Source organism: Topomyia yanbarensis, chromosome 3, assembly GCF_030247195.1.
Source record: "Topomyia yanbarensis strain Yona2022 chromosome 3, ASM3024719v1, whole genome shotgun sequence".
Lineage (NCBI taxonomy): Eukaryota > Metazoa > Arthropoda > Insecta > Diptera > Culicidae > Topomyia > Topomyia yanbarensis.
Genome location: NC_080672.1, coordinates 66,324,274 through 66,340,788, shown reverse-complemented (window position 1 = coordinate 66,340,788; position 16,515 = coordinate 66,324,274). Strand labels below are relative to the sequence as shown.

General features: G+C 37.7%; 1 protein-coding gene across 2 annotated transcripts; it reads left to right on the top strand.

The window, feature by feature from the left end:
• The first annotated feature begins 2,556 nt into the window (after positions 1 to 2,556).
• On the top strand, positions 2,557 to 14,954 carry LOC131689291 (general transcription factor IIH subunit 1-like). Of its 2 annotated transcripts, none has more exons than XM_058974276.1 (5): positions 2,557 to 2,697; positions 10,976 to 11,343; positions 11,400 to 12,782; positions 13,045 to 13,220; positions 13,316 to 14,954. In XM_058974276.1, the coding sequence occupies exons 2-5, from the start codon at positions 11,190 to 11,192 to the stop codon at positions 13,439 to 13,441; spliced, it is 1,839 nt and encodes a 612-aa protein (XP_058830259.1). In that variant the 5' UTR covers positions 2,557 to 2,697; positions 10,976 to 11,189; the 3' UTR covers positions 13,442 to 14,954. The 2 variants fall into 2 exon arrangements, with proteins under 2 accessions (XP_058830259.1, XP_058830260.1); XM_058974277.1 differs by lacking the exon at positions 2,557 to 2,697 and adding an exon at positions 10,751 to 10,866.
• The last annotated feature ends 1,561 nt before the right edge of the window (positions 14,955 to 16,515 follow it).

Sequence of the window (16,515 nt, the reverse complement as noted above, 5' to 3'; positions counted from 1 at the left end):
AAAAGTTATAGCATTTAATATATTTTTCCTCCACATCCCATAGTAGCAATTTCAAACATTTCAAGCGAAATGGGCGGGGGTCTGGAATTGTCCAAATGATGTGAAATTTGGCATCTGAGCTTACTTTGACATTTGTCACAATATGAGAGGGGGAGGGGTTTAGAATTCAAAAAAAAACAAAAAAAAATGATACATAAATTGGTTTGAACAAAAAAAAAGTTAAAAAATCGCGGTTTTGACTTTTTCACAAAAATTACTATAACTTTGCGAATTTTTAACCGGTTTGAAAAAAAAATAAAATGATTCTATAAGTTCAATGAATGGTCTAGAAACGTAATAAAATGGAATTTTGATATTTTTGAAAAAGTGCAATTATTTGAAAAAAAGAAAGGGTAAAAATCGGGTTTTGGAAAATACCACGAAATGGGATGGAAATTGAAATGAAAAAAAATATTTCTGACCAGTAATACATTGATAATACGCCACGTTACTGTTACAGCAGTTACTGTGCGCAAATTAAACTTGCGAGTCATTACTTTGTAAAACTGTAAAAAAAAAACAATAAAACAATAAAAATCAGCAAAAAAGAAAACTATTCTTTTTTCTACTTCAAAATTAAATTGAATTAATTGAATAAATGATTAAAAACGATTATATAACACTAATTGTTACTTATGTAGTAAAACAAGCAGTATTAGAACGAAACCTGACGAAACACTAACGGCAACCGTATACTGGGGTACAAATGTACCCCACGCCAACTTTAACACCTGCTCCCGAGAAAGCTATAAGCAAACTGGCTATACCACCTTTTCCTGCCCTTGCTAGGAACTCTAAATTGAATTATGGTTAGGGTCCCAGCTCGATAAATGCCGAATTCTCGTCTTCACACGGCTCCATAGAAGGCGTGGGGTACATTTGTACCCCAGTGCAACGTTCTAGGGCTAGTAAACAAAATTATATCGCTGATTTCGTGCCGCGTGAACATGCAATCTGAGTAGTACAGGTAATCACTAAAATCCAGCTTTATGAAATGCACGACTTTTATAATGTTTACTGGTAGGTAAGGATCTCGAAAATATGAAAAAAATGGTTACACAATGTTTTGTGTCATTATTTTTTATTCTGATCTTTCAAAATTATCTTGGTCAAGTCTCTCCAGGCCTTAGTCAAGTCTGCCCGCAGTGGCGGGACTGACCAAAAAAACGATATCAGAAAATCTTTTATAACTTTTCAAAAAGTAAACCAAAAAATTAGAGATTAGAGATTTACGTAGGTTTGACTGAAAACCTATTCAAGTCTCTCAATGTTCCCCTATACTCTCTGCTGCTATATTAGGCACTGCACTCAAGAAACCACCTGTATGTTTTTCACGTGAAGAGTATGTAGCAACTCCTCTTGAAATGCATGTCAGTTGGCTTCGTGAAAATCGAAACCTTTTTTACATGAAAACGCAGTGATGTTTCAATCCTTCTGGTTTTAACGTGTGGATTGTTATCAGTGTACTAATCGATAGTGATAATATTTAGATGACAATCATAAATTGACGGAAATTAAAAAGTAAAATATAATAAATTATAATCTAAATCAATAAGGTCGTCTCTCTGACGTTGGTGATAGAAACTCAGTGCGGTCAGACGGAAAACAATTATGAAGAAAAAGTATACATTTAAGTTAATATTTTCAACATTAAGCAATACCCCTCGCTTGTAGCTGCCTGACAAAACGAGGGGTTTATTTTTGCATTTATCGATCGCAACCCCCTACCGGTGGTTCCGCGAAGGTGAACTTTGTGGTCGAAAATCTAATTGCGAAACATCGCACTTATGCTTGGTTTTGTACAATAAATTAACATTCAATCTGTTGAAGAGGATCAATAGATTGAAATTATTCCAAAATTACCGATCTACTTGGCGCGGGAAAGTAGTATTTTTGTTTGCAATTTTGGTCATTTCTCGAATCGCGTCGATCGGGCAATACTCATGTATCGTTCGAGCAGCTACAGCGACACGGGATACTCGAATCGCGTTCGGCTATGTTCGGGCAAGATCGGGCTCCGTTCGGCTAAAACTGCCCTATCAGAGTATACAATTTTGGTTGTAATTTGATTGAAAATGTTATATGTTTTAAGTATTTCATTTTTTAATTTATTTCCAACAATTTTGTATGCCAGGTAAACTTTTACCTATCCCTATATCTAGATACAATGTAACTTGACATATTCACATGATTTTTACAGGCTATTTTTCAGCATAGAATTAATGAACCCTCATTGTGTATATTTTCGGTTTTTCTGACATATTTTCCAAAATATAGAAAAACTTTGACATAAATGTATGCGAATCGATAAAATGAATTGTTTTACATAAGGTAAGTACTATGTTTCTTCAAATGACAGTAAATATAGCAATTTATTACCCGAAACAGCTGATACGGTTACCGCCCCTTTTGTTAAATTTGTTCGCGGCCGATGTGATTCAAAATGCCGATAGGGCACAGCGGGAAAGCTACCAGGGAGGGGATCCTTCAGTTCTAAATTTACCATTTGGAATATTTCTTGAATACAAGTAACGACGATGTGCGATGTGATTATGTGTTGCAACAATAAAATAAAAATGTTCTCTCTGAATCAAATTGCACATGGCGGCCATAAAACACCATGGAAGCAGCTCTCCGTAGAAAATAGACCAGAAACAGGTAAAATATTACTGTTTTCTTACCGATTTTTGGCTTAGACTGGCGCTAAAGTAATGCGCTAATGGAATCATGTGAAGTTTAGTGAATTTTTGTTCAAATTACGGTGAAATGTGGCGTATTAGTTTTTGACTTTCGGGAAACGAAATTAATCATGATTTTTCTGTTCTCGTATTACTGTGGTACCGCGAGCGGAGGCGATGCGGAGCACCTTCACCGGCGATGTTAATGATTTCCATTATAGAGGTTTAAACAATGTTTTGAAAATACATTTTTATTAATCGTTTCTTTTTCTCAAAGAATTTAACTTATAAATGTATTGGCAATATATGTTTCAAAAAGTTGCAATATAAATTAAATCAAAATCTCCGATATGCAAAACAAATTTGTTCAAGTAAATAAAACATGAAATACCAGGAAAAAACTGGAAAACTTTGTACGGGAAACAAGTTTGTTCTGGCAAATTCGGGCGTGCTTCGCCACCAGCACTGTCTGCGGCGTAGCACCCCGCATACTGTGTGGTGATTTTTAAACCCTTGTGCCAGACATGAAAACGAAACGCGTATCGTGGATAGCGTACAGTGACGTTGTGAGTGCGCCGTACCTACCGAAAGAAGGAAACAAAAAGTGTGAGACTTGTGAAGCCGATCGGGCCAGTCATTGCCGTTGAGGCATGGGGTGCGCGGGTGGACCCGGGTAGATCGAAATGCCGAAACGACGGAATATGATGGCAGTGTACTCGCTCGCTCTCCATGTGTATATGTAGTCACCGAGTTTCATTCCTGTATATTTTTCCCGAGTTGCGAATACAAAAGGAACGGTGCTCTGACGTTGAATATGTTAAACGGTTTTTACTTTTTCATCTTTGGACCCCTATATTTCGTGCCGAATTCATCGACGGGGAGCGAGTGAAATGTGGAACTCTGTGTTTCTGCTGGATGGATGCGACGTTTTCGGAACATTAACAACGGTGATTGATTTTTCGTTGAAATTTGGGGTAAGGTAGACAAACAAGATTTGCTACCTGTGCTGATAGGTATTTCAACCAGCCTTCTACTTTGTTCTGTGCGAGGCTGAATTTGGCACATTAACACGTTTTTATTTAGGGCAATGTGAATTTAAAAGGCGTATACAATAGTGCTAAATGGTGATATGCTAACCATGGGGCTGTTAATCAAGACCTTATTCTGTGCTATATTGATTTCATTATGTTGATTTAAAATGAAATATTGAATAATATTTAAAGCAATCACAGCAACATATATCAGATTTTTTCAGTGAAGGTTGGCATGAATTTCGATTTTTTCCAGGAACAACGCTTGATAGCTTGTGATCTAAATACAGCGACAAGCCTATTTTGACCCCATTAAGCACGATGTCGTACTACTTCTTTAAATAGTCGGATTACAAACAGTGGAATCAATATAAATTGTAAGCATTATCTCTGTTTGTTCATTGTTGAGAACCAGTACAATTAAAGTATGATCAAAATTGCGAAATGCTCGTGTTTGAATGAAATGAAAACTCGAATCATGTGGCCCAAATTTGACTCTACCATTTAAGCCAATGAGTTTACGAAACATGGCAGACGCTGCTGTAACAGACAGTTTCATAAGACAATAATGATAATATAATGTAAATGGACTCAACACCCTATAATGGTTTTAAATAAAGAGACCAACAAGTCATCATGTTTTTGCCATGATGTCTCCTGCTAATGACAATAAAATATGAATTTTTCATGAACTGTATCTGTCACTGAAAGGTTTTTCTTTGACCCAATACCAAAGCTGGTCTTTTTCGATGTTTTCATTAATTTTTTCAATCAGCCGTTACAATGAACGATGCCTAACCTATCGAAATGTCTGAAATATGGCTTAGGGTTTTCTTTTAGAATTCTTGTAAAACAACTTGATAATTCTTCACTCAAAAAAAAGTAAACGTTATGCCTATTGATTTTACACATAGATTTTTGCAATTAAAGGAGGCATATAGACACTATTTGCTGGCACATAATCCTAATGTGTGTATTTATAAGAAATATTAATCTTACATTCACATTTCATAACTATTAGGCACATAAAACCCCATTCTATAATAATATGCACATATAACTTATGTGTGTGCATACATAGTTTATACAGTTGACACATAGAAAGTATGTGTGCGCGTGATAACAATAGCATTTCTTCTTCATATGAATTTTAAGCGGTTTGAAGCAAATAGAATTAACGTTTGGATTTTTTTCAGTGTTCTGTTCCGGATGAGAAAGCGGGATTTTAGGTGATTGTATAGCTGCTTTAAACAAATTGAAACTTTCCAGTCCAGGTACACTGAAAAAACTAGACACGTTAACATCATGTGGAAAACACGAATTGATTCAATTGTAAAACACATGAAAATGATACGTTTGTGATTTGAATATCTAATAGAGTGTGGGCAACATGATTTTCAAGTGGAATTCTTGCGAACATTATGTGAAAATCACATTAATATCATAAGAAATATCAATTAGTTTTTCCTATAGATTTAATGGGTAGAAGAATTGGCGAAATCAATTGTTTTACATATGGATATGCACTATATGTCATGTGGAAAGTTCATACTATGCGACTCAACAGCATGGCAACCAAAATTCAATGGTAAAACATGTCGTATTCATGTGAAAGTAGTATGAATATAATTTGAAATAGCACATGAACTTCTTTTTAATAGATTTTCATGTGCAACATGCAAGTGCACTTGAAAATGATGTTAAATTTCCTTTGGTTTTATAGTGTGATTTTCTATCAGTGTAGAAGATTCAAACAGCTTCACAAATGAAGTGACCGAAATCGCTCGCTTACGTCGTTTTTGCTTGGGGCAGAAACTAACTCAGTTTCGGACCTAACTGCTGTCAAACCGTTTCTTTGAAGTCAGTTTCGAATCTGCGCGGGTGAACTGAAAATCGAGTTGAGTTTCAACCTAAAATATATTTCGGGTTCGCTCACACCACCGCTGTTTTACGAGAACCCAACTCAGTTCCATTAAAAACGTTTGTTTGAGGCAAATAACCTGGGTTAGTGTCTAGGTTCTCAATCGAAAACGACATTAGTCTGTGAAACATTTGGTGAAATATTTAACTTTTGGTTAAAATCTGACATTTCGAAAGTTATTTGTAAAATAACCCTGCTCTGGAGCATGGTTAAAATTGACAGTGTGTTAGTTAAATCTAGAGAAAATTTTCAATAGGACGTAAGTAACAATGAGAGATTCTCTTTGAGGTCTTTCTCTTCTGTTCATTACTCGGCCATTTCAACATTTACTACTCTACTCTTTGCATAATATTGTAGTAAAAACCGTCGGCTTTCGATATGTACTGGAAAATTAGTACAAAGTGTTGTAATGACGTCGTAATAAACGAAAGAGAAAGTAAACAAAGAGAGGCTCTCTACTTACTTGATATTTTCTCTAGAAATGTTTTGCGCATGAAGCAGAATAAAAAGGTGGAAAAATTTTCTGTGTCTAATTGAGTTTGTCAATATTTTTAATGGAAAATGAAGGGATAAAGATGGAAACGAAAACGTGTTCTGTCAAGATTTGTTTGGGTTATTTCATGATGTGGATATTACCGTTTAGAGGCGCGGATCTATTCTATATGGGCTATTCTATTTTACATCACCGACTAAAACAGATTGATCGCAATGCTGAGACTAGGGGCAGATCACTTGTGATGCATTTTTAACCCATTCATGCCCATGTTGTTTGTGGACAACAACGTTTGTAAACAGCTATAACTTTTGATTGAAGCAAGATTTGCTCACAAAAACAAGTAACGCTGATAAATCTATGCCGTTTATTCAAAACGTAATATCTAACAAATGTAAACAAACTGAGTTTATTATGCCAAATAAAAGCTAAGCATTGACTCTTTATCGTCCACAAATAATAGAGAAAAATGATAACTCTATATGTTAATTTAATCTTAAGTCAAAATGTCACATATAGTATACTAAAGCTTTGCTAATATTTTGTAGATGTGATGTTTTGCGTTGTGATGTTTCTCCAAGTCGACTGTAGTTAGTATGTTTTTCCAATGCCAAACCTCATATCTACACTCTCGGTTGCAATACAATTTAATGTGACTATTGCCTTTTATTTGAGCATTAACAGTTACAAGGATCAGCTCTAAAACTGAAGTTATTGCAATTAGTCTGATTGGATTCCGCTGGAGCAGTGCTGCCAGGGACAATTTATGTTGACGACGGAAAATTAATTTTTCATATATCTTCATTATGTTGCAATATTATTTTAAACTGATAAAACTTATCAATTTAGACTGTCTCTGGCTACGTTTTCCACGCAATTGGACTATTGTAAATATTCTAGGAGAATTGTATTGAGCATTAGAAGGTAAAAATTGAGCAGCTTCTAGCACTATCTTTATGAAAAAAGACTTTTCGTGTTTCTTGATGACACCGTTTTCAAGAAAAAGTAGTTTTGAAACCCTACATGCACTAGAAAAAAGTTGGGCATGAAAGGGTTAAAAATCAGCGAAAATAAATGCATTTCTTTCCATCAAAATAGAAATTCATAATGTATTTTGCGTTGCGTGTAATGTATTTTGTTTTGCGTGTAAGACGTCAAAACCCTACAAAAAATTTGCCCTACTTTTAGCAAAACGTCGCAAAAATTGGATCAGCGTAGGACGCTTGTTAAACAAACTTTTCTGTGAAGGAGTGCAAAGTTGTTGCAGAAATGGAAATTAAATGATTTTTTTTTAATGGATGTAAATTTACACCACAGCGTTGTGAACAGCATAAGCCGTAAAATTGGCATTAATTCGGTTCTACAGTCGAGTACAGAACAAGAGTAGCTGAGCTTATAGACATCATAATGTACATGAGTGCTACTCAAAAGCCACTTTTGGCGAAATATTCGGCTGATATACAGCCTACTTCAACTTTTTATGCACAACTTAATATGCACTAAAAATAGACAAGTTTTTGGAATAATTTTGCATCCATCCACCTACCAGTGCAGAGGTCGATTTCCTGTATTCTTTCGGATGTTAGTAATTTCGAGGTTATCTATGTCAATACATCTGTTTATCCAGTGGCACAGTCAGATGATCATTGGAAAAGGGAAAATTGGCTTCAAATCGACAAAATAGCAATAGTTTCAAATCGCTCGGATTTCGTGGATTGGACAAGATCGAATAAGTATGAAGGTTGTTTTGTAATACTGCTTTGGCGACGTTGTCGGATCTCGCGCATAATGTAACTTTTTTATTATTTAAAGTTGTAAGCTTAAAATCGAAAAAAATGTGCTTTGGCCAGAAATTAGCTTTAGTTACTCTTCTGTGTCCCGTTAGAGATGTTCGACGTTCATTAAACAAACGTCCGGCTTATTGGCCTAATATGGGATGGCTTCCTCTTACTGGGTGGGTGGAATAAACAGCTATTAGGTTTTCCCTCTTTCCATAAGACATTTGTTTGATAATTCAGCGGCGGATTTTGTCAACTAGTTTGTTTTGTACTGTTTCTGCGAACAGAAAACTCCGTTCTATGACCATTTTTCGTCGCTCCGATTCGTTTAATGTTGTATCGAATCGAACGTATTTTATTAGTCGTCATGCCCACGCGAATAACATCAGAAAAGATAAATTAGAAATAAACAGCTGATCAGAAATGTCTCATAGAAGTAACAAGTTTTAACATTTGTTTACGAACGTTTTTAATGAAACTGAGTTGGATTCTCACCAAACAGTGGTGGTGTGAGCGAACCCCAAATATATTTCAGGTTGGAACCCAAACCGATTTTCAGTTCAGTGGCGTATAACATAGGTTCGAAATTGGTTTCAAACAAACGGTTTGACAGCAGTTAGGTCCAAAACTGGGTTAGTTTCTGCCTCAAGCGAAAACGACATTACTCTTTCGATTATTACGGCATCACTATAAGATTTTGCGCTAATTTTCCACTAATTTTTCGATGGTTCAGTCCGGTTTCTTATCTTGTTCAGTTTACAAGCTAGAAATCGCTCCGCTGCTATAACACGGCAAGCAATCAAATTTACCCGTGCGGCGTTTTGTCTATTTGCAAAAGCGAAAATTTAATGCGTTATAAGGTGTCAAAATCCTACAAAAACTAGCTCCACATTCAACAAAACTTTGAATAAAGCGGATCAGCGTAGGACCAGACGTAGAACCTTTCAATGAGGAACTGCAAAGTTGGTGCAAGAATGGAAACGAAATGCATTTTTTCTAATTGGATGTAAATTTGTTATACATTCCAAGAGTGATCTGCCCCTAGTTTTCACATTTTGACGTTCCAACTGACGGTACTGTCACTGAGGTAGTGTCGGCTTCTGATGAGACGAAGTCGCAACGCAAACACAGACTAACAGACATAACACTATGAGGGAATTCCCTCAAAAAACATCGATCCGACAATTTTCCCAGCACACTAGCGCCACCTTTTATTCACAGTCCCAAACACTCATTTACTGGTGGGTACTCAGGTTTGGGAACATTTTTTCACTGTTGGTCTATCCCCCATATGCTTGTTCATATGTCAGTGGCGCCATAATTTCAAATGTGGCCACAGTCTCAACTACAAATATTTTTAAAATGACCGTTAAAGCGGACGAAGCTTTGTTTTTGAGTGTTATGTCTGTTAGTCTGTGACACAAATCCCATTACTAATTTAGTTTTAGATTTTGTGCCCTTCACGCGCAAATGTGGTTTAAAAAATGTTTTTCTTTATAAATAATAGTTTTTAACTAACTTTTTCTTCACTAAGGAGAAATACACGCTGGTGAATATAAAGTGTTCTTCAGAAGGCTATAACTTTTTGGCATTTAACAATTTATTATTTGTTAAATGGCAAAAACTGAAATAATACAAAATTCAAAATCCATTCACTTTTGCTCGGCATGTCGCTAACACGTCAAAGACACGAATCGCAAATGGCCGAACGTGATCTGCCATAATTTTGAGCCATTCACGAACAATAGATTTATCAGGTATTTCAATACCAGCTTTTTTCTACTTCAAACCTTAATTTCTGAAATGGGACAAATGGAAATGGAAAAGTCTATAGCCCAAGTAACAATTGAAGTTTTATAGCATGCTACAAGTGCAATCTAAGTTTTATAAGAGGCTATAAAACTCCCATAAAACCTCAATTACTGCTAGGGTAGCATTTGGAGGCCATTGTGTCGGCGAAATGATGTACGGAAAATGTTTTTATGGGCATTCTTGGTTCACAAGCGGTTTATAAGACGGTATCGAGCCCTGTTGGAATTTCCAAGCCTGCAAGCGAAATGTTTATATGCCCATCTTTCTTAAGTAGCTTCCAGAACATTTTCCCGTTGAAAAGTAGCATTAATTTTCATGCTAGACTCAATGAAAATGATTGGAGAGCTTCCATCGGCGGAAACTGCCGACTACACCTTTAACCCAAATTCACATCTTTCCTATCCAATTCAGTGACGGTCCAGTACCGTGCACGGACACCAATATTCATACATTTCAAATGCGAGCATGCACACTTGTCGCGTTGCCATGCCGGAGAAGTGTGAATGCTCGCATTTCATTTGTATTAATATTTGAGTCCATGCACGGTACTGAACCGTCACTGAAACGGATTGGATAGGTGTAAATAGTGCTTTACCGGAATTTCCTTTCAAAGAGAATTTTGACAGTTGGCTTTTAAGCCGTAATCATATGTTTATCGAGAATTTTCTACCACTTTGTCATGACTCTTGAAACATCATAAATCATGAAACCACGTGGAAATATTTTTTTGATCTCGCAGGTGGATGAATCATAATTCAGAATACATCAAAAGAAGGGGATTTTTGTTTAAAAAAAAAGTATTTCTAACACACCAAATCACTAAAATCAAATCATAGTGCACAATTTAACAAACGCATGTTTTAGTCACTTTGCGACCACTGTGCAGAGGTGGCAACCCTAGCAAAATTAACGTCACAATCATTATCACGCTTGACAAATTTATCAGTCACAGTCACAACACAGCTTGCATCTTCATCATTCCCGAATTCGTGAAAAAAGTGAAGTGCGACTCCGGAAAATAATAATTTAGATATTTTGTAATTTACTTAGAATATAGGATACACTGGTGATATTGTCGATTCATCAGCACAATAACCTGATCTAAATTAGTAAAGTGAGCTAAATAAAATCCGGGGTTTTCCAAAAAAAAAATGCGCCTTTCTGGACTTAAATAGCTCTATAACTAATAGCCGTTGTTACAACAATTTTGTGTTTATTTTCAGATTCTTCACAACATAATCGTAAAACAAGGAAAAAGCATTCTCAAACGTCGGGGCTTATAGGAGCTTCCAGCCGAAGGCCCTCGCAGCAGCGGAAGTTACGTGGCCGACTCATTTTCGACTGTGACTCGCTGAATGCGCTAGTAATCGGTGGCTCAGGAAACGTGTTTTCCTTCCAACTCGCCAAACATCAGAAAGGTACGTTTTCTATCCTAACATGACCACAACCCGGGAAGACGTTCTGCTGCAGATGGGTGAGGTACGTTACAAAAAAGGCGACGGAACGCTGTACGTCATGAACGAACGGATCGCCTGGATTGCCGAGCATCGCGATACGGTTGCCGTTTCGCATCGTTTTCAGGATATTAAAAGTAGGTCAAGTGTATTTATTCCAGGAATTTAGAAAGTAACCTTCGTTCGTTTGCAGTGCAAAAAATTTCTCCGGAAGGAAAACCGAAAATCCAACTACAAGTCGTCCTACACGACGGAAACAGTTCAACGTTCCACTTTGTCAACCGCAATGGGCCCCAGGCACAGATGGTTGACCGTGATAAGGTGAAGGAGCTGCTACAGCAGCTGCTACCCAATTTTAAGCGTAAGATTGATAAGGAGCTGGAGGAAAAGAACCGGGTCCTAACCGAGAATCCTATGCTGCTGCAGCTATACAAGGATCTCGTAATCACACAAGTGCTACCCAGTGATGAATTCTGGGTGAACCATGCAAAGCAATATTTGTCCAAGGATCAATCCCAGAAACAGGACATCGGCGTGTCTGGGGCGTTTCTAGCTGACATAAAGCCCCAAACGGACGGTTGCAATGGGCTTCGATACAATCTCACCTCCGATATTATTGAGTGCATCTTCAAGACCTATCCGGCTGTCAAGCGGAAACATGCGGAGCACGTTCCTGCCAAGTTAACGGAGTCGGAGTTCTGGACCAAATTCTTTCAGTCACACTACTTCCATCGGGATCGTATAGCGGCCGGTACCAAAGACATTTTTACCGAGTGCGGTAAGATCGACGACCAACAACTAAAGCAAGCAGTTCAGGATAATCTTGGTGATCCGCTTCTGGACATCCGTTCTTTCGAGGATAATACATTGGAAGAAGGTTTCTGCAGTGCAACCGCTAACAAGCAGACTGTTAACAGTGGCAATATCGTGCATCAGAGCATGATCAAGCGGTTCAATCAGCATTCATTTATGGTACTCAAAACGTGCACCGATGTAAAGACCCTGAACCAGGGCATCGGGGCAATTCTCAATGCAACTCCTACGGCCGCTAGTAATGGTGATGCCAATGGTAACACTAAGGATAAATCGAACAATAATAATCATTTGGTGAACGGGTTCAACAAAAAGGAAAAACGAGTTCACGAGAACAATCACATTGCCAACGGGGACATCAATGGTGGTCACAATGTGGCATCGACCGAGGAATCTTCTGTCGAACCTGCCATAAAACGTGCTCGAATCCTAGAGAAAATTCATTACGATGATTTGGAAGATGACAGCGATTCGAGCAAACAGTCAAAGCAGTTAAACCTCACAAAAATTGAACGCTACCTGCACGGACCGGTGCCAACCTCCAGTACTGGTGGGGTATCAACAGGTTTTCACGATCCGCAGTTGGAATACGGCTTGCCCGATCTGGAATCGGTGAACAGCTGTATCATGCAGGCCACCGGTTCCTGGAATAATCGTACACCTCACAAAGTGCTGGTCAGTGCAGCGTCAGCCGTTAATGCTCTCATGGAACTAAGTCCTGGTGGAGCACTGATGAGGGGCTTCCAGGAACAGAGCTTAGCTCGTAAGTATGCTTTCTAATTATAAAAGCCACTTTAAACCCCCTTGTTATTAAGTGTTCAATCGCAATTAGCAAGCCAGATTGCGGTTGGTCAACGGCAAGGTATAGCAAATTTCAACTTCCACGCGGACTGCGCTGTTCCAAGGCCAGCTTCCGTACTCTCTCAGACAAATCACTCCTGAAGACATGTCTCTCCAACATCAAAATTGATCACCCCTGCTTTGGAGAGTGTTGCACTGAAAAATCTATTTGTTCTTATCAACAGAACTTGTGCCTCCCGATATCGAGAAGGAAATTCGCAATCTCTACCTGTCGCTATTGGAACTACTGAAACACTTCTGGAAGTGTTTTCCTCCTACCACACCGCAGATGGAGACGCAAGCAAGCCGGATGCACGATGCACTGCAGCGATTTTCGATGGCTAAACTGAAGCCGTTTGAGGTAAGTCCATAGTCTCATGGGGTGTTTTGATCCATGTGTCAATCGAAACAAGTCGATTTGAACCACTCACCGTATATTTTCTTGCCCACCCACAGGACCGTGCCATGAGAGAACTGTTGCCATTGGGAGCGTCACTGACGCAGCATTTAAATCAGCTTTTACAATCGGCTAATCGAAAGTACGCCACCTGGCAGGAACGGCAGCGACGTTCGCACAGGTAGCACCAACCAGTATTGTCGTCGCCTGTTGTACATCATCTGCCGTCAAATCGCCATCAGCAGCAGCACCGTTATCAGCATAATCACAGCGATCTGGTCGGTATATTTTCCAACGCTCGCAAGCGCTAGTATAGCATCACCATCATTAGCCGACAACATCGCCACAGTACCAGCTCGGAAGTTGCTGAATTTATCGCAATTTTCCGAATAACTTAACCTATCGGCGAGCTGTGTCTATCGGTTCCGGTAGGGGTTTCGCACATCAATCCGATTGTATTTGTTCCATGTTTTCTATAGAATCCGGGTGAAAACACCAGAATCCAATTCTGATTGTCATTTTAGATAATAAATGAAAATCTGTTGAACAGTCGAATGAACTGACCCTATTATAGATTGAAAACAAATGGAATGCCTATCAAAGAGTGATTGAATCAATTATTTGCACACGCTAAATCAAATAAATGTAAGTGATATTGTAATTAGAAGGATTGAAATAGCTTCTGGTAATGATACCGTAAAGTTACCTGATTCTGCACATTTCACCTACCTACTCTGTAGTCTACTAATAATAATAAACAACATAACCAAATGCAGAATAATGGCGCGAATCTCTACTCCAAAACTAGACATATTCGCGATAGTACCAGGAATATACATTTCCATAATTTTTTCTAGCAGTATATGCGATAGTTTTTAGAAAACAATAACCGCCACGTACGGAGTTAGGTAGCGTTATGGTACCCATTATCCGGAATTCGTAGTCAGTGTCCTGCCTCATTTGAAGCGACTAAAAACAAAGGAGCAACAATAACATGCAAACGACTGAGAATGCCTTTCCAAATGAAATTCCATGTTTACTAAAACTTCTAGCAAACCAGGAAGAGGCGATCAATTATCCTCAAATTAGCGCTATTTCAGCTGAAACCCCGGAGGAGAACACTAAACACTAGTAACAGTATGTAAGCAGAGGCGAGCAGCCAAATTAATGTATTTGATTTTTTTTTTTGGAAACTGTTCTCGATTAGTTCCTAAAACGTTCCGTTTGAATTATTTCCTACATAGTTTGAGAAGAAATTTTCCTCCTACTGTTACCCATTTTCGTTACGTTTCATTTCATTTGTTTCGTCGCATAGGAATTTATATATTTTGAATTACACGAAAAAACTGAAAAGGCTATTGTCAATGGCGTTAGTCTGAAACTTTAACAATTTTAACGGATTTCTCAGTTGCATCTGATGTGATTTTTCAGTTGAAGCTTTGAAGAAATGATAGAATTGAAAGCCAATTAAGCAAAGGATGGATTAGAAACGAACGATTGATTGTAAAAAAAAGTTCGAGAATAATCAGCCAAGTGTTTAAAAAATATCACTTAGGTATATCGTAACTGTATGAACAGAAAACGAATCAATAATTAAATGAGCGTAAACTCAAGATAGCTTGTTTATACGGAAAAAAAGCTGACACGATACTGAATGGAAAAATTCTAGACCACATATTAAAAATTCAACAAATACAATGATTAGTTTTTTCAATGTCATTAATATATCACTGTCAACTTTACGAAATTTTCTGCAGCATTGAATTCTTTTTTTTACAGATTGAAACATGTGATTACAATATGGGTATTATTGGACGCATTTTAGAATAAGGAAAAATGTAATCGCAATTTGGTGCATTGAAGGATTACATACCTTTTTATTTAAAAAAAATCGAATTTTTTTATTACTTTATCTGAAAGTACAACACCTGGAAATTTTTTTATGGAGATCCGAGAAATGGATCGAAAGTTACAGCGCTTCCAAGCGCACTTCGTCTATCAAGAACAGTGGTAACTTGAAATTTTAAACTAAATATTCTTGAAATGTCGTTTTTTTTTCAAAAAAAGTTTTTCCGTGATCACGATTACCGAGAAACCACTCAACCGATTTTCCTCAATTTTTTTTTCAATTGATCGTAATTATTTTTTCTCGTAGCTTAACATGCATCAATTTTTGTTTTGTAGAGAAGAATTTTTTAATATAATTTTTAGAGCTTTTAAAACAGCGATTTTTGTAGGAAAAATGTTATATGTTGTAACGACATTCAATAGGCAAAGGATTGGAAGATATGAAACGGTAATAATTAATGTTGTTTTTGCTTGAAGCGAAAATGTGTCAGGTTTTAACTCAAACTGCTATCACAATATATGAACTGACATTGGTCGGGATTGCCACCTGACTGAGTTTCGGGGTAATGCAAAAACAGCATAAGATACATGAAGCAGGTCGTTAACCAACGTAAAAAGCATCTTCGAACCCTTCGATGTCTAGAGATCTCTGATCCAAATAGACCAACAGCATTCAGGCGATTCTAGAAATCAAGAGCAGCGTCACGGAAAGAGATCAAGTTAGCAGAACACAAGCCTTAGGAGGATTTTGCCGAGCATCACAATGACCGGACTGTGGCCTACGGTGAATACTCTGCGTGGGAACCGGCAGCGAAGCACTGTAGTACTCAAACGAGAGAATGACTTTACGGACAGTTCGGAAATGGAAGAACTAGCATATTTATTTGACATATACATTTAATTCACACAGCAACAGTCCTGCAATCAGTCCAAATGATGAAAACTTTAACAAATTACTTCTAAAAAACTGCAGGAATCGATTTCGTAGTCCGATACAGTTGGCAGTCGAACAACACGATTGAAGAGGCCTTGTAGTCCCGTGATAGCAGCAGTGTGATTAATTCATCTAAGAAGAACGTTTCCTCGTAACGTTTCTAGACCTTACGTGAATGCTGACTCGCTCTAGTAATGCTGCAGAATCGATGCGATCTAATAGAATATCAGAGATGAATAAGACTCTTGCAGTTGGCGGCGATGCCTATCTGCCGCGAGGACAGGGTCTCATCGACAAACACACTTGCAAAGTGTGATTTACAGACAATTTGTGAAATATTCTCACTTCATCGTTCCAAAAATATTGCAGAAGGCAGACCGGTGTATTTCTGCCTGGTGTGACGAAGCTCCAAAACGATTTGAGATCCAACTTAAACCTAGTTGCATTTTTCGTTGATAGTTTGCAAAGCAAAAAACT